Below are 18667 nucleotides of genomic sequence, written 5' to 3' on the forward strand. Positions count from 1 at the left end.
TTTCTCTATTCTACCATCTGTCACGGTTCGACCGTTTTAATTCAAGTTTTGTGTTTCTTGCTTGAAAATTAAAAAAAACGATTGTAAAATACTATTTTTAGCCGGTCGTAGCATGTAACGAGTTAAATGAGAATTCATTCATTTCATATTTATAAACAAACAACCGAGGCCGTTAACGTGATCTAACAATCATAAATAACTTTTCAGTTTAACACAGAAAAGTAAAATGAGCCTTGAAGGAGATGGAATCCAGGACGGTTCGTGTTATTTAATTGGTTCAATTATAATTCACCGCGTTGGTATGTTTCCTGGTTCACCTATTTAAAGCATTATTTGTACTTTTAGAATACGCTGTCACAGCCCTTCAAATTTTCGAGTATTGTGGAGCCGATAGTTCTAGCTCGTTACGGGTGGATGCCCTTATGGACAAATTCGCGCCTTTCGTTAAAACTAACAAGTAAGTATTTTCAGAATGTCAAAAATTATAATGAATCGAACTCCACAGAAGTCCAACACTTATTTATTGTAAAGAATTTATAATAATATCGTAAAAATTATTTTTAGATCTGAATACAGTTACCTGAAGTCATTGTTAGATCCAGATCAAAATAATCCAGAAATAACAGTTACCAAATTGGCTGAAAGTTTGAATAAGTACAGTGAAAGCCAAAAAGTTAAGGTGGATCTGGAAGAAAGGTAAGGTTTTTATGTTAGGTATTTATAAGGGTATTAAGAGTTGGAATGTAGCTTAAATATATTTTTTTAATAAAATTAAAATAGTTCTAGGCCTCCACTGCTTTAGAACTAAATTAAAGTTCTCTATAATAAATCTAGAATCAGTTAAGGTAAAGTTATAATAGTTATCAATAACATTACAGTAATTCCTAGTTTCAGTAAAGATAAATACTTAATATTAATAATCATACATTTCTTGCAGCTTTAATTTGAGAAATGGACAGGCTCCACATGATTCAGACTCTGGAATTTCAACTGATGGTAAATATGCCAATTATTTAATTATTGAACAGTAACTAGACAGAAACCTGTGACGGGTGATCCATGAATCCCAAATAAATTTGTAAGCTTGCCTTAAAATATTATACTATGATAGCAGGTTAAAGTATTATTGTCTTAGCCCCTGATTAGACTTCTTGCGTTTGGAACACTAGTATTAGTAGTTATTTTACAAAATTTATTGAGAACCAAAGAACAAAAGACAAAGAACCAAGTCATACACCAAGTGTTAAACCGTAATAAGCATATATTCACAGTTAATAAGTAAGGATAATTATTATTAATGAGATGACTTCATCTCTTGTCTACAGGTTATCAAGTGACCTTGTATTTTAAATTATTTAGATTATAATTGAGATAAGGAAGTTCCAGGCTGTTGAGTTTATTTTAAAGAGTCGGGTGTAAAGTCAATAAAAATTAGGACAGCAGTTGAGTCTTTGATAAATATTTTAATATAACCTCTTGCGAATGTTTTCTCCTTCTTTCTTAGAAATTAAATTTCTGCTCTAATCATACTTCCAATTTTTTACTATAAACAAATGAGCCATAATATTACTCTTGCTCATTTGTTTTTTTGTTGACCCTACTACCACAGTATGAATAAAAAATTGAATAAATATTCATAAGTTTTTTTAGTAAATTTGTATTAACATTAATTTGTTTTTATTTACCTTTATATATTTATTTAATTAGTTAAAATTTTTAAATGAATGTTCTTGTGACCTCTTTTAACCTTTAAAATTACTTAACTAATTGATGCTCACATTTATATTATAGATATATCTTAACATATTATATTACAAACATATGTAGATTTGGGACACATCTGTATGCACAACTGTTATCGAAAAACAAATATTAATTTTATTTGGTGATAAGCAAGTGCAGTAAATTTGTTTGTGGGCCAAAGTGGCAATATTTGAAAAATGGCGAAAGTTACAAGTGTTTTTGTGTTTAAATATGTTTTTTGGAATGCTGTTAGTTATTATATTTATTTGATGGATTTGTTTATTTACTATGGTATGTAAGAATAAGTTTTTTGTGTTATGTAGTTATGGTAAATACAAAACTAATTTGTTATTCTGGCAAAGATTTGTGCATATCAATACTGTGATTTTAAAATGTTTGGTATGTTCAAGCCCCAGTTTGCATCAGTAGATTATTTTGTGAATTTATAAATAATGCGCAAATAATTGCGCATTTTACGAGAGAGTAATTAAAATATATGTAGTCTTTATTAGTAATTTGCAAGTTGCTGTATTTATATGGTGCAAATAATCACTATAAATACTTTTGTTATTACTTTTTAAACTACAAATCTTTTTCAAGCTCACATCTTTAGCTCAGGAAATTAGTGAAAGAAAGAAAGAAAACAGCACGCACCCTTACATTTCTTCGATATTATAATTTGAATGTTCAACTAATACAAAACTAGCATATTCTTCTTGTCTGATAGAGTATGTAATAAATGTTGCAGGTTTTCAACTTATAGAGGAGTTACAATGCGAGCTAAGAGAAAAATCCCATTTGGTACATCAGCTGCGCAGCCAACTAGATTTCACGGACAGGCAGCACGAAGAAGCGGTCTCTGCTCTCTCTGCCGAGCGGGATTCCCTACGATCGCATCTTAATATGTAAGTTCTGTTAAAAAATCTAGCGACATTTACAATCTGTGTCTACGAATCACTACGAAGACGTACTTACGAAGTTATTCCGCTAAGGGTTGAATGAAAACTGAGCTTTTTTAAGGCAGTTTTTGCCCTCACCACCGCTATATGGCATACACACTACACACTGAAGTATTTCGAATTTGAAAGGCCGACAACGCACTTGCGAGTATTCTGGCAATGTGTGTGTGCGACGGTATCACTAACATCATATGAGCCTCCTGCTCGCTCGTCTCCTATTAAATTAAAGTTAAAGGATGTTTATTGTATATACATCTCGGTTTTGTCAATGAGGCTTTCAGGCCAGTCAATGGTAACATTGGTTGAGGGAGCTGCCTTTAAGTAGAAGAAACATTATACATACTTGCTCCACAAAGTTTTTATTTCCCTATAATTAATCTTTATAAAGCAAATATTCAGAAGCTACCCTAGCTTTCTATTGCTTTATTTTCTACCACAGACTAAACAAGCATGAATTTATGGCCTATTATTTTTAATTTATACTTATTATTACATATTACAGGCTTCGCGAGGAGAATATGATATTAACGCACGTCAGACGCGACTATGAAGACGTATGTGAGCGATTATGTAATAGTGAACGGGCATTGGATGATGTTAAAAGGCAGGTTGAGAGTAGCAAGAAGAAGCTACGAGTGATGACCCAACAAGTTTCTACACTTGAGACCGAGGTACTGAATTTTTATACTTTAATGTATTCATTCTGTTGTATTTCTCTGTATGTAGATCAGTATACAGTTTTGACTTGATAATATATATTACAAAATATTCCTTAATTCAACATAGTATGACTATTTGACTGGCAAACATTGATGTAGAAAGATGAAAGTTAAGGATTATATGTCTTTTGTTAAGTTTAATTTATGGAGAGTTTTTCCCAAGTTTTCTTTAAATACATGTCGCATTTAAGTAGTTTAATCAGAGAGTAAATTAAATCTCTAGACAGTTAATTAAAGATCGATATTCAATCAAGTCGCAAGCATTTTGATTTAAACAAAACAGCGTCGGAAACGTTTAACAATCTGTCTGACCGAAAGCCAGTGTGTTGATTAATAATGTAAAACAAGGTGATCTTTAATTAACTGTCTAGAGATTCAATTAACTCTCTGGTTTAACTACTTTACTGCGACATTCATATTGAAATTGTTTTGAAATGACAAGTTTTCTTATAATGCTGTAATGTTACATCTAACTGTATTCTTTTCTATAGTGTCTTAAAATTGAAGTTGACAAAACATTTATATCGCTTATAGACCTTCAAATCTGTTTTGTATATATATATTTAGTATGGGCTTCAAAAATCTAGTGTTTAAATTAAATTTGTTCTAATTGAAGTTATAACGAAGCAGACTGGAGCAATCTAATATATTTTTATAATTAATATTTTTAGGTTATTTTACATTAATTTTTCTAATGATATTTGCAGAAACTGACACTGACCGAGCTTCTCGCGAAATCAAAGGAGGAATGTCACCGTATAAATGACAGATACGCGAGTAGACAAAGTGCGTTGTTGGAGCAAAACGAGCGCCTGCGAAGCGAACATGCTGACCTGAGCGTAAGGCTGCAAGACCATGATGAGGTCATGAAGACCCTCTCAAAGGAAAAGGTAACAGATTTATATGTGATATATTCATCTGCTAAAAAATATTTAATATTCTATTTTAAAACTTATTAGAGATTTTACAGATTTTTTTGCAATGCATTTCAACCCAATTAACACAATTTCTCGTAAGATTATTCTTGCCATAAGATATTTTGAATTTAATATACGTAGTTGGTACCAAAGTTCTGTCATAATGTGCCAGTGCACATTATTTTTAAAATACGAACATGATTTTATAAAAAATTGTTTTTTTATTTTGTAATTTATTGTTTTTAAAAATTACGAAAAGTGATGGTTTTTCGTCATGAAATTCGAAGTATCTTATTCGGAACTTTTATCTTTCGAATAATGTATGTGTTGAATAGCAATTTGGTACTTTATCCATACATTGCGAAACAGACCCTTAGCCTACCTTTTTATGTATATTATATGGGGTAATATACATATATTACTACTAAAATACTGTTTGCTTATCCAGAATAAAAACCTAAGTACTTAATAAAACTTAAATTTTATATTTTTATTAATTAATATTTTACCAATATATGAAAACCTTGTTCAGAGGTCAAGGAAAAGTACTTGTATTGGTCCAGCTATCAACGAATCACCAAAAATACTATTTTTCAATAATTGTATATGTGTTCATATTAACAAGAATATAACCGTATATGTCATTAGATTCAATTGGAGATGGAGTTGAAGGAGATGTTAAATAAAACAAACCAGACACAGCTGAGGTTGGACCGCTCCTTCGACATCAGCTACACCGAGGATCAGATTTTGACCGCACTGGACAGTCTTAATGCTGATAGCAGGTTCTGTACCGGTGAGTATTTTGGAATGATTTCGATTTATTTTCCTATCTTTTTATTATATGTTCTTTATTGTTTTGTATAATTTAGTTTTAAAGATCTAAATCTAAATTAATCCGTTCGGTTGTTGTGATCCGATTGATGATCTTTTAAAAAATAATCGCTTTGTGTACTAAGCTTTATCTAGAGAATGGTTCTCATATGCGTTCTGACATTATTTAAAACTATTTTTCATAGATAAACGGATTGTAGATGACTCATTTACTTTCAAAGACGAAGGCCGAACAACTAATATGTCTCTCTTTGACGAAATTAGACTTAGCTTTTGTAACATGTCCCATCATAATATGACTGATATTTGTACGAATGATAAAGATCTTGATAATTCTAACTCTGAGATCGCTACACAGACGGACAGTACAGATAACGAAAAAGATAGTGTTATTGATAAGGAATATATTAATATTGAAGTACAAACTGATATTAATGAGTATAAGCGAACAAGTGATGCTGAATCACAAACAAATTTAGAACATAATGACTTAAATGCTGAAATACAAACTTTTGAAGGGTTTATGTCAAGAAGTAATGGTGAAACACAAAATAAATTGAAACAATGTGAATTGAAAAATGTTGAAACACAAACCATTGTTGAACAAAATTACTTTAAAAGTGTTGAAACACAAACCAGCGAAGAACAAAATTACTTTAAAAACGCTGAAATAGAAACAATTCAAGTGTCTAATCAAACAAGTGATGTCGTAAGCCAAACAATTATAGAACAAAATGAAACTAGAAATGCCGAAGTACAAACTGATCTCGCAAATAAGTTAGTTAATTCTGAAGTACAAACAAATGACACTAGAACTCTTACCATCGATGTTGAAACACAAACTGAAATGAAACCAAAAAATACGGAAAACAAAGCAAAAATTCGAAATTTTAAAATTCCTATAAAATCAACAAGGCGAACAAAGAAAGACGCAGCGATACAAACAGATATAAATACGAATAATAATGTCAACAAGTGTTTGGAATGCGATAAATTCGATAAATATACAATTCAATTGGAAAAAGACTATAACAATTCCCGTATCATGCTGTTAGATGTGAAAAATGAAATCGAGAAATATGAGAATAATTTAAATGTCCTTAAAAACATTGTTGACGAGGGAAATGATAGGAATATCTATTTGAAATCTGTTGTCGATGGGTTGAGAGGGAATTTGAGCGTTTTAGAAGCGGCATGTTCTAAACAAAATGAAGAAATAGAGAAACTATCTTGTTCTGTGTCTTCAATTGAAGTGCAAACTGAATTTGGTATGTTTTAGTATCTGTAGGAGGTTTGAGGTTAATTTGTTCATATTTAATTAAATATCGTAGTTTTTGTGTTGAAAATGTAGTATTGTGAGCGTCCTGTGTTGTCCAATGTAGAAACTTGTAGGTAATAGATTAATTTGCACGTCTTATTTATAAACGTATCTTTATATATATTGTTATGAGGGAATCGGATATAAAATGCCGTAGAATTACTTCAAGGTTTTATTTCTAAATAAGTTAATAAGGAATTTGAAAACACTTATTAACCGGAATTCACTTATTAAACACAAAACAAAATAGTGTGACTAATTACTTTAATAAGGTACACTTCACACAGTACTTCACTACTGTACGTGTGTATTGACATACACACATTGGACTCCAATGAAATGCCTGGACCGATTTGATTAAAGTTTTATGTATACGTTTGGGTGGCGCCCTGGATGGTTTCGATTGAAATCACATGAGTTCGTAATTAAACTTTGAAACGGCTGGACAGATTTTGATGAAATCTTATGACTTCAAGTGAAGTCGAGAATTATTTACATTTTTAGGTATTATTTTGTATTTAAGACGTGTGTACCGGACTTCTGTCGGTACCGCTAGTATATAAATAATGTTAGAAATACGTTTTTACTTTTTGTTTCGCTTAGGTTATGCTAAACGTACTTGAATATTATTGGATTTTGCCAATTTTATTTGTAAGTTACGCCCTCAGTTTATTTACGGGAAAAATTATTTAGTAATTGTTGTGTGAATTTTGGTGAAATATTTAACCGTAAATTATCAGTTAGTACTGAAAATATAGTATTTCAGTCTACCCTTCTTATTGTTCCCATAATTTGTACCCTTTTCCTAACAGCTGACAATCTTTTGGTATAATTATATTTAAAAAAATCATAATATTTAACACTTTAACCTTTCTCAAAGTCACTATTTATTGGAACAGTAATTCGTTGGGAATTTTTGAATTTATCGTGTAATACAAAGTGACAAACGCGGAGGAAGCTTATTTTATAATTATCAATATGTATGTATTACAAAGTTTATGGTACGTTTATGAATGGGATTGAGTGTATATTGTAGTTACAACTCTTAGTAGTAGTACGTAAAGTTTATTAACCATAAGTTTTGATGTTAGAAGTAATGTTCGTCCTGATTTGATATAGCTAAAATAGTAAGTAGTGTTTTTGGACGCTTTCTTTTATTTAATATCTTTTTAAGTGAATTAGGCTATGTTTAAATTATTGAATAGTCTTATGTTAGTCTCAAAGAGATAATGATTATAAAAAAATTAAGACAGCTAGCCAACTTTCAATATCTTGAAGAAACAAGGATATTTTATTAATATCAAGGAATTTTGCATGACCTGCATTGTTGGTTATCTATTTGTTGGATTTTATAATTCTAAATTCGTTAAATGGAAAATATTGTGAAAAATGTCCTTTTAAAAGTAAAAAAAATGACAATTGTGTATTCTACACAAATCAAAGTTGTAAGTTTCAAATTATAGTCACGATTTCATTGAATTCAGACAACATTAAAACTATTTTTTGCCTTATATATTCTTCGTTCTATATTCTATATTTGCCTTATATATATTATACTTCCATACCCAACTGTTATTAAATAATATTTTATTTTTCAGAACAAGTGTCAACGTATTCACAAACAGATTTGCCTTGTTCCAATTGCGTTAAACGGAACGGAGCTCATCGCTTAAGGAGGTATCTTTGGTGAGTATTTTTATAGTTAATTTATTTTTTTTTATTTTCCTCCCTTCTAGCAAAATACTTATCACTAAACCAGCCTTAATCACATCATTTATTTCCGCGGGAAAACATATTAAGTTAAAAATGTATTTAAAAAAGTACATAAATATAACTTTAAATAACGGTTTTCCTTGTAAACTCTATGTTTTTAACGTTAATTGTGTTGTGATAAATGTCTTTAATTACATAGCCATTTTGTGTGCTTCCCACCCTTTACCTGGGAAGCTCAATTCATAAGTGATACCGCAAATGGATACTATCAATGTCAAAGGGCTCGCAAATGCGTTGCCGGCATTTTAAAAATCGCTACATTCCCTTATTGTAGGATGGATTCGAATAGTTTCGATAAAAAATCTCCATCTTTCATATTTTCAACAAAAAAGCAATTTAAATGCGTAGTAAATTTAATCTTATTATTTATAGGAGTATATTTATCTATTAGGTAGGTCCAAAATATGCTTAAAGCTCTCATTCAGCCTATTTCCAGGGACCCGTTGAAGTGTCTCTTCCAAGCGTTCGCTGTCATCTGCTTTATATTCGCACTCTCCGCGTTATACGGCGTCAGTAGGCGTTGGCAATCTCCGTGCGCTCCCCTGGCACCATGGAGCTGGCTGCAGCCTCACGATTTCATGGATCTGTTCTTCCGTATCGAGTATATAGCTGATGTACCTATGTAGACTTAGTTTTGTTGTAATTGGTAAATATATGGTGAAATATTGTCAATTGTCAAATGTCAACTGTCAACTGTCATTGTTGTTAGTGAAGTTTGTGTTTAGATTACGGGCGCACTAGCGATGTTAGTTAGTTTTAGGTTTTTTAATCCAAAATGCACCTTAATACGAGGGAAGAAAGTGCGTTTTTTATCTATTTCAGTTTGGTTGCGTAACCAAAATTGAGATTTTTTATCCAAATTATCGATTTAAACGCGTTTGTTTCCTTTAATTTATATTAACAGACTTGAATGAATACTTTAAAAAAAAATCAATTTTTGGTTCGACTGGCATCCATTTACCATACAATATGTATTGTTAACTATGAATGTTCGGTTTTCCAAATTCTCGCTCAAATTTTGCATACAAAAATAGTACAGATTACTATTCTGTGATAAACTAGTGCCAGTTACATTAATAAAGATCAATCGCCAGTAATATCTCTTCTGATTAATATTACAGTAAAAGTAAAAATATACTAAACGTACCATTTATTTGGTAAGCATATTTCGAATCCTCAAAACGGCTGGACCGATTTTGTTCTGATGATTACGAAAATACTTAATACAAAACGCTAAGGGAAAAGAAATGAGTAGTGTATGTGTATATGTAACGAAATCCGCAAGTTTATAAAGTGCCTAGGAAATTAATAAACTTACCGATCTCTCACTTTAAATAATCAGTCAGCCATAAGCAAACGGCATGTGCGCTCTAATTTGTTTAATAAGTCGCTAACCTAACCGTTTCGGGTCTTACGAGTGAATATCCGTCTGTTTATAAAATTACAAAACGTTGCAAATTGATAAATTTGTGAAAAAGTTAAGAAAATTTATGGCAAAATCCCATTTAATATCTCTTTCGATCGCAGTGTAGATGCTACGACGAAAAGAGACGGTATATATTAAGTAGAATTTCGAGCAGCTTGTAATACATTATTTTAATAAAACAATAATACCAAATGCAGACATTCAAAGTTGAATCTCATTTGCATTTAATTCTGTGGTTAAATATTTGAATGTGGTTTGTCTGGGCTTTGTGTATTTCATCTATTTCTTGCCTTACTTTGACTATAAACTTAAGGGCCTACAATTATTTTTATATCCGAAAATAACTAGGGTTTTTAAAAGTTTTCAATGTTTTACCATAATACAATTCTGGGGACATTTTTTTCCAATATGGTCGCAAATCGCAATAGTCTTACTTGTCAAGATTCAGATCAGATTTCAGATGTAATATAAATACTTCAATCTTCACAAATTAATAATTCTGTAAAGACATTAAAATAAACATAATACAAGAACCTGCCAAAACACTTCTCTAGTCGAAATGGCGTTGCACCAGTCATATGGACTGCATCATTTTTTATATGTTATATATTTTTCTATCAATAACAATCTCCGACGGAATAAAACTACGGTATTATGGAACGTCAATTAATCTCAAGAGCTGTCAAAAAGTGTCCGTGTGAAGTTTGACATTTGACAGTGACTTGAGATACAAATAAGAATATGTTTCCCAGACAGTAATAGGATTGGACAGGCAAAAACATCTCGGTCTAATACAAAGGAAATTTGTTAAAAATAATTGTAGGTAAATCTAGACTATAATTTTAGGTTAAAAAGTATTAAGTTGATACCAAAAATACTTTAAGTTGACTCTAACATACTAAGTTTCATTTTCTTCTATTAAAATGTTTTCTAGGAATAATTTTTTTGTAGTCGCAAAAATGTTGCTTGTTTGCTTCGGCTCTAAATTAACGCGATTTAAATGTTATTTATCGCTAAATCTCGTTTCTGAGTACTCTTAGACTGACTTTCTAAATATCATCGCAACGAAAAGTAAATATTAAAATTCAGTCATTATTAATATAAAATATTGTAACAATACTTATGTCAATAGACTACAGTTTGGCAGTTACAGATTTTGACGTTAGAAAATACATAGATTATACATAAAGGTTATGCCAAATACTTCTGTAATTTATGTTTTAAAATGTCTTCCTTTTATCAGTCACGATGATGATTTTGCATTTATTTTTAATAGATATAGGTTGTGATGTTTGTAATGTTGAAATTAATATTTTATGTTGATTATAATACATTGGTGCCTTTTTAAATTTAACTAGCAAGTAGCTCTATTAATGGGACAAGATTATGCCAGTGTTTAAATTTGTAGATAAACTTACTGCATCGCAAAAATTTTTATACACTTTTTTATCTGTGGGGTAACCAGTTGTGATTGGCCAAATACAGTTCATGTCTGTGGACTGCATATACTGTTGACCAATGACAATGTAACGACTAACGATAGCCTCCATCGGGTCTCTATCTCATAACCCAGTAAGCATAAAGTCGAGGTACATTTTAAAGCAATTTGTGAACTATTTTTCTTAATTTAATTTAAATGTGGAATTATTTTAATGTTAAATCTATAATTGTTTAATTGTATAATTCATTTATTCGAACATTTTAATAAACAAAATATTTTAAGTAGTTTTTTATTTTAGTTGTAAGTTCCAAATATTAACGACTGATACATGGAGTGACGATGAGACTAAAAAAGTTGTACCTTTTGTATACACCAAAAGTCAACACCAATTACAGAGGGTACATTTATACCTATGGTTAGGGAGGCGGGTAAGTTTAACAAACTGGTCATATAGACATGTTCGACTCTAGTGTGGTATCAACGAGAGCTGTGACATCTGAGTTTCTAAGTGGAATAAATAGTGTATTAGTTATACTACTCTAAGGGTCTGTTTCACAATGTATGGATATTGTACCAAATAGCTATGCAACACTTAAATTATTCGGAAGATAAAAGTTCCGAAAAAGAAACTTCGCGTTTTATAACGAATAGCGTCTTATAGTGCTATTTGGTACTTTATCCAAACATTGTGAAACAAACCCTTAGTAAGTTAGTTATAAACTGTAAATCTTTCGAAAACAAAAAAATTAAATGTCGCGGATTAAAACCCCTATATTAGGATGGCTATTGGAGTTATTTAGTACCAGCCCTAATCGCATTAATGACGTGAAACAATACGTAGCAGTGGCGAAGAGTCCATACAAGCCGATTCCCACCGGGTTACCTTTCAAAAATCAGTTCCATATTCATACAAAAGTATTTACATTCTATTTCATTAACAAAGTATTATTAATTAAATGCCTGCGCGATTTACAATAGCAATAGTAATTCTTAGCAATACCCTAAGTATCACATTTCATTTTATAGTCGTAAATTAATCAGCGCGTCAATTTTTCGTACCTAAATTACATTAAAGGTAACTCGACGAATTACAGCTTATCTCGGCCAACGTTTTACTATGAGGCGAAAAGAGACAGAGCGTGTCAAACCATCTCTTTCTAATGCTCGCTAACTGTACGTAAAATTTAAAGAAATATAAGGCTGATCGCGACCGGCTTGCAGTTCTCTCCTCTCCTCTATTAGAAAGAGACAAAGAAATTATTGTTATTGAACCACGGCACGGGAGAAAGAAAATACGACAAAATTAAAAAGAATTAGCGTTATAATGAAATCCTTCGCAAGTCATATTCTTTTTATTTTGGCATATTTTCGCGTTCCATTTCGTTTGGTTGAAAATAGATTATTTTTAGTATGTGACATGTGTTCCTATACCACTGGTGCGTGATAATTTCGTTTGTTATATTTTAATATTTGTGTTATTTAAACTGTGACTGATTCTGTAAGGTAATTTAATCGCAGATTTGGTTAAATACTATGGATTTTGTTTGTTATTATGGCTTTAATTCATATAGAGTGCTGTTCAACATTTTTTTGGACCGGCTTCCCTTTGCCAATATTTCACCCTTCGCCACTGATACGTAGGTATATTTAAAAGTACACCCTTATACTGAGTAAAGATAAAGAGACTAACGAAATAACCACCTACATAAACGTAAAATAATAAGGTTTTCTAAAATTAATTTATGAATCCCCGGCCAAATCTAGCAGAACAGCGGCATGGCCATAACTTTCTTTTCCTTTTCTCGAAACAGTTTCTTTGGCCCCGTATAACCTCGTTGTGAATGAAACTTCAGCTTGAATCTTTCTTTAAATCATTTTTTTACGTTGTTGATGGCATTCAACTTTTTAATAGTGATAACAAACTCGCGCCCATGTATTACTAGGGTATTATGTCTACTACGTATTAAAGTTTCACTAAAAGTGACCGTAAAAAATGTAATCCCCATAACAAAAGACCTTTACGAAGTCAAGGTGGTAAGATTACAATGGCCCAATGAGAAAAGATTCGCCAAAAGCTTCCCACAAGATTGCACTTTTTTTTTCTATTTTTATGGTCAATCCAAACAAGATTAGCTATGAATTCTATTGATTGATCAGTCTATTAAAATTATGACGACGTAAATGTTCTTTCAATGACCATTAAATAGATGGTTGTTGAATGTTTCTAAAATTTTCCGTAATAAGAGTTGTAGCTAAGCTGTTATAAGCAAACAATTTTATGTGATTTTCATTGTATTAAGAACGAATCAGCCTTCTCTTTCTAATAACACACAATTATTATATCGCTGGGAAATTTAAATTTATTGGTAAATATGTGAAAAACATTACATAACAACAACAAATAAATAATTTACTTATTTAGTAGTTTTATTCAAGGAGTAGAAAAGTAAACGAGCGTGGAGTTTCTTGCCCATTCTTCTCCACACGAAACCTTTTGGAAGGGGCAACTAGAATCCTCTTTATATTTTATTTAACGTTCAAAAGTGCCATTTTAGGTGGTCAAATTGAAATAAATGATTTAACTTTGATTTCTATTAATAGATAAATAATACTAACTACATACATTTTTGTAACGTTCAACAACGATCGGTCAGTTAATAACGTGCGTCGGTTTAAAATTAAATTCGTCGCAAAAATTCACACGGCTCTATTAAAATAAAACTATCGAAATGCAGAAAAGAGGTCATTCCATCACGCAATAAAAATTGCATGCCCTATTCAATTGAATTAAGGTTCAATTTCGCGTTTTATTTTACTCAAAAGCCCACCTGTCGTCCACAGTCGACCGTGAGAATATAGGGCCCTAGTCCTGGGAGGAAGGAGCCGTTTGATTTAATAAATACGTATGACGTATTGCTTAACGGGAAACACCTTATTAGTATGAATAGTTTTTAATTTATATGCAAAAAAATATATTTGATATGAACTTTTGCCTCATATAACCTTTATTCATATTATGTTACAAAACGGGGCATTATCGAGGCTCAAAATTCAAAAACATTTATTACCTAATTTAAGTAACTGTAATGTATACTAATGAACGTCAATAAAGAAATACTAATTTTACATTTACTCCCAGTTCTGACATCAAGGGCGTAGAGGGGAAAAGAAGAACTGGCAATAATCTCTCCGCCACTGTTTTTAATCGCCAAGCTTTTTATTTTACAAAATTCTTGTAAGTAGCTGTAACCATTACACCCTGTTCATGTTAATAATAAAAAACTTAGATTTGTCCTGTATCAGCATGGTGAAATAGGAGCAAGCACTTACTGATGACCAGCGCTGTGGAAAAGTCTGCTCCTCAGCAGAATGCTGAGCGAGGTCCAATTACAACCACACACACACGCATTATAGACATAAAACGTACCTGGTTCTTTAAAGGAAAATAAAATTCTTATCTCTCATTATTTTCATTATGTATATTTTTGTTAATTATAAATGTTATGTCTATGTCTACTGTTAGTTAATAAAAAAATATGGCAAGTAAAATTTCTAGAATATTTTTGATCACTAAGCACTAAGCCATCAAGTCTTTCATATAGATAGTCGGTAGCAATATCTGGGTAACATGGAAGTTACCCTGATATTGCTACCGACTGCTATAGTTAAGAAGGAGCGGCGATAATAATGTCTTTCCGACAATATTAATTAGTCGTAGTAAAAACTTATTTAAAAACGTACGTATGTAAAAAAAGATGAAATTCACCATGTAAAAAGTCGTCTTCTGTAGTCGAGAAACAGAGATTTAATGAACAAAAAACATCTCCAAACCCCTCTCTTACTTTTATTCATCTCATTATTTTTTGTAAATCCCATAGTTCCCATAGAAACAGGTGTTTACAAAAACTAGCGCCCTATCAACTCGTTTTTATAACATCGTATCCGCAGTTACATCCGGGGATGGCTTCCGGATAGCTTCAATACAATCAATATTTGTAAATAAAACGATAAAGTGTAACTATGCGGACATATGGAGTCCTTGAGTGCGATAAGAAATCGTAGTAATAAAATTATATTTTTTGTAATACACTTTTCAAACTATTTACGTACAGCGTTTAATATACTAAGAGAAACAAACGGACAGTATAATGACATATGTATTTTATCTATTATATTAGTTAAATAAAGTACATGTGTAGTCTGTGGTTCGATGTTTGAGCTGTTAAACAACTGCCTTTTGAGTAAAGACTTCATAGACTGGTTGCCACAGAGCTAGTGCTTTCCTCGCTCAACTAACAAGTACCTATCGCAATGCAGCAAGGATGCTGTATTAAAGCTGGTATAGGTACCAAATTGTTAAAATTTGTTTTAGTTTCTAACTTCTAATTTGTATTACTATCTTACTTCACTATTATTTATGTGTTATTAAATGAAATAGGAACAAAAATGACTTAAATAATTACATGTGAAACAATAAGCCACAAATCTTATACATTATCACGTAATAAAAATGGCTCTGATTTTATCGCAATTTTGTGATCACCTTAAATCAAAGTCTGTCGAAGATGTATTTTTATAGCTTAAAAGAAATCGCTCTTAAGCGATTGCAAATCCAAGGGTTTATAAATCTTCAGTCTGTCACTACAGTATCCACGCTTTTGACGCTTCTGTGATATTTTGAAAATTGTCATTTTTAATACGTATCACAAACATTATTATACTAATTTACGTTATGCTCATTAAGATAGAATTTATCGACTAAATTATTCAGTAAACGCATAATTCGGTTACGACTTGAATTTTTTTTAGTAAAAAATTGTTATTAATTAGGATATTTGTTCAAAAATAGTATTCTAGTTTTATAAGACAAAGTCTAGTGTTGTTGTACATTTTTATTATTTTATATGTAAGAAGTTTGTATGTATGAGATAAGTTAATTTTTTTCATGTAATTAGCCTACATGCATTCTTGACATGTGAACTCGGCTATAGTCAAGGAAAGCAGGAACATTTTCACATGAAACAATGGCGGTCGAATAAGTTTACAAATAACTGTATGAAAAAATAATTTAAACTGGAAGTCTTTTATTTACATACTTAAAAAATGCGCATAATTTGAGTGGTTGCAAGTATAAATCGAAAGCCTTGTCGTATTACTTTTGATTGTATTGTCGCCCTACAGTAGTCCGGAAGAACTAGGGCGAGATTAGTTCGATCTGTCCGGTTCACACGACCCTTGTAAGATATATTGTGAGAAATTGTTTTTATAACAACTTGCATTTTCGATTATACGACGCAGGATGCTTTTTATTATTGTTTTTGTTTCCGTTCTTTAATTAATTTAAATATGACGTGATTTTGTGACATCTTTCTTAACGTATAAAAGTCATAATATTTCTTTTCTTGACTTGGAATGGTTGTTTTAGACGATCATTGAAGGTATATTATAATTGTGATATCTAGAGGCTCTTCGGTTTCTTTATAGTAAAGTTATACGTAAAAATCTAAAGCATTCAGCAATATATATATTTTAAATATAGTTTATGTTGTGTCTACAGCAAGTACGTATTGTAAAGGGATGAATTTCAATTGCAAATAAATAAGGTTCAATATAATGATTTTAATTTTTTACGATATTCACTGGGCTCATGCAATAGTGTAGCTGGATCACGAATCGATACTATAATCAATTACCAAACATATTAATAATTAAAAAATTTCACTTTCTATATTTTCTGCGAGTCCAAATTAGTGGGATGATTCAAACCTACCCCAATTTAAAATTTTATCTCATAATTAATTTTAGAATATTCCCATCCCATTAGCACGTCAACGACATATGTCGGTTCGTTAACCTTTTGCGATTTCATCACGCGATTGCGTGTGTCCGTTGCTTCAATGAACGAAAATTCTATTCAAAATCGTAAGAGAAAGAGATCGTGTTACGTATTTTTTTGTTATTCCCAAGGTATACGGTGTCAATCACTGTGGAGTTACGTTTTAGGCACAAAAAATATCGGGTCCGTTTCTTTGTTTAACGATTATCAAAAAATTGTTTCAATAGATTTTAAGAGGAGTTTTGCGACTTAAAAGAGATCTTATGATTAAAATAGCCTAGGATAAAAATAAACTAACCCAAATTGTTTATTATAAAGGTTCCCAGTGGCGAAAAGTTTCGCTTTGATATGCTTAGTATCTACAAAATACAGTTCTAGGCTTCAATAAATGTGACACAAACTTTGCCAGTGTAATTAATAATGCAAGGAAAAAAGATAAATACATTTTAGTTGAATTTTTATTAGATGTTGGTATATGGTAAATTTATTTATTGACGCACCAAAATGGCGACGTAAATAGCAATTTCACTCACCGGCCAAGAAAATATGTGGCAAAGTACAAGATTTTTTTGTAAGCCAACATAGTCTTGGATGCGTTCGAGAAGGTCATTTCAGTTCCACAGATTAAATAATAAAGTTTATGAAAACTAGGTTATATAGGGGAGACCGTGAGAATTGAAAATTGAATATTAAATGGGACATGTTTCGGTATGTGGGGAACAAACAGTGCCCACCTGGGGTCCAAGGGACGTATGATAATTAGGGTCATTATTGATGGTTGATATTTTATTTATATTAACTGATAATAAATTAAACACAATATGGGAGTTTATGTTACTTTTAAAATAATTTTCTCTGAAACGTTATCTTTTAGATATGCTTTTTGAATATGTTTGGGTACTTTTTTTATAATAATAATAACTTTGTGTTTATATGTTTTTTTTTTAAATAATTTTTCCAAAGCGGTAGGTAGAGATCTCCACTTTCTACGTCCTAACAAACTTCTGTCTCTCTATCCACTTCACGACATTCACATTTAAACTTGTCCTTTCTTTATAACCTCTTAGGTATGTCCGACAAGACCAGAGACGGACAAAGTACGGCCCGGGAAATTATTTAATCCGAACTGCCGAGGGTCCATCCACATAGATATGTAATAACACAATTAGGTTTTTATCTAATCTGAACATATAAAATTATCAAACTTATATATTTAATTTGAAAAGGACACTTAAGAACTTATATGATTTATTTAGTTTTTTTTTAATATTTTGTATTCTATGTAATTCTTATTGATAAATAAATATTTTTTAATAGTAATGTAATTTTAACTCAAATGTTGTCTTATAAATTTCTTCACGATTCAATTTCATACAATTTCTAGCCAAATAAAATACATTTCTTGAGTCCTCCAAATTAAATACTATATAATCAAAGTCCTCTACCTTAGAAATTCAAATAACAGTACATATTCATACAAGTATGAACAAATAATTACAAAAGCAACCCCTTACACCTTGTGAAATTCCCACACATCGTGAGAAACACACCCTAGACCGAAACACGCATAAAAACTGCCTTCACGGTACGGTGCGCGCATGAAGCGTCGAGTTTTGTGTATCGTATTGCAAGTAGCTTTAAGACGCTGTTTGTGGTACTTTATGAAAAATGTTTTATACAATTTTTAAAGAGCACATTCTC

The 18667-nt window shown here is 31.2% G+C and overlaps 1 protein-coding gene across 2 annotated transcripts; it reads left to right on the forward strand.

The window, feature by feature from the left end:
• The first annotated feature begins 22 nt into the window (after window positions 1–22).
• LOC111001038 (centromere protein F) lies at window positions 23–11120 on the forward strand. 2 transcript variants are annotated; one of them, XM_022270706.2, is made up of 11 exons: window positions 23–257; window positions 346–457; window positions 565–696; window positions 938–996; window positions 2492–2648; window positions 3205–3373; window positions 4129–4311; window positions 4987–5134; window positions 5358–6440; window positions 8089–8176; window positions 8700–11120. In XM_022270706.2, exons 1-11 carry the CDS (start codon window positions 227–229, stop codon window positions 8887–8889), a joined length of 2352 nt encoding a protein of 783 aa, XP_022126398.2. In that variant the 5' UTR covers window positions 23–226; the 3' UTR covers window positions 8890–11120. The 2 variants fall into 2 exon arrangements, with proteins under 2 accessions (XP_022126398.2, XP_022126399.2); XM_022270707.2 differs by lacking the exons at window positions 23–257; window positions 346–457; window positions 565–696; window positions 938–996 and adding an exon at window positions 1960–2034.
• Window positions 11121–18667: the final 7547 nt, after the last annotated feature.

This window comes from Pieris rapae, chromosome 4, assembly GCF_905147795.1.
Source record: "Pieris rapae chromosome 4, ilPieRapa1.1, whole genome shotgun sequence".
NCBI lineage: Eukaryota > Metazoa > Arthropoda > Insecta > Lepidoptera > Pieridae > Pieris > Pieris rapae.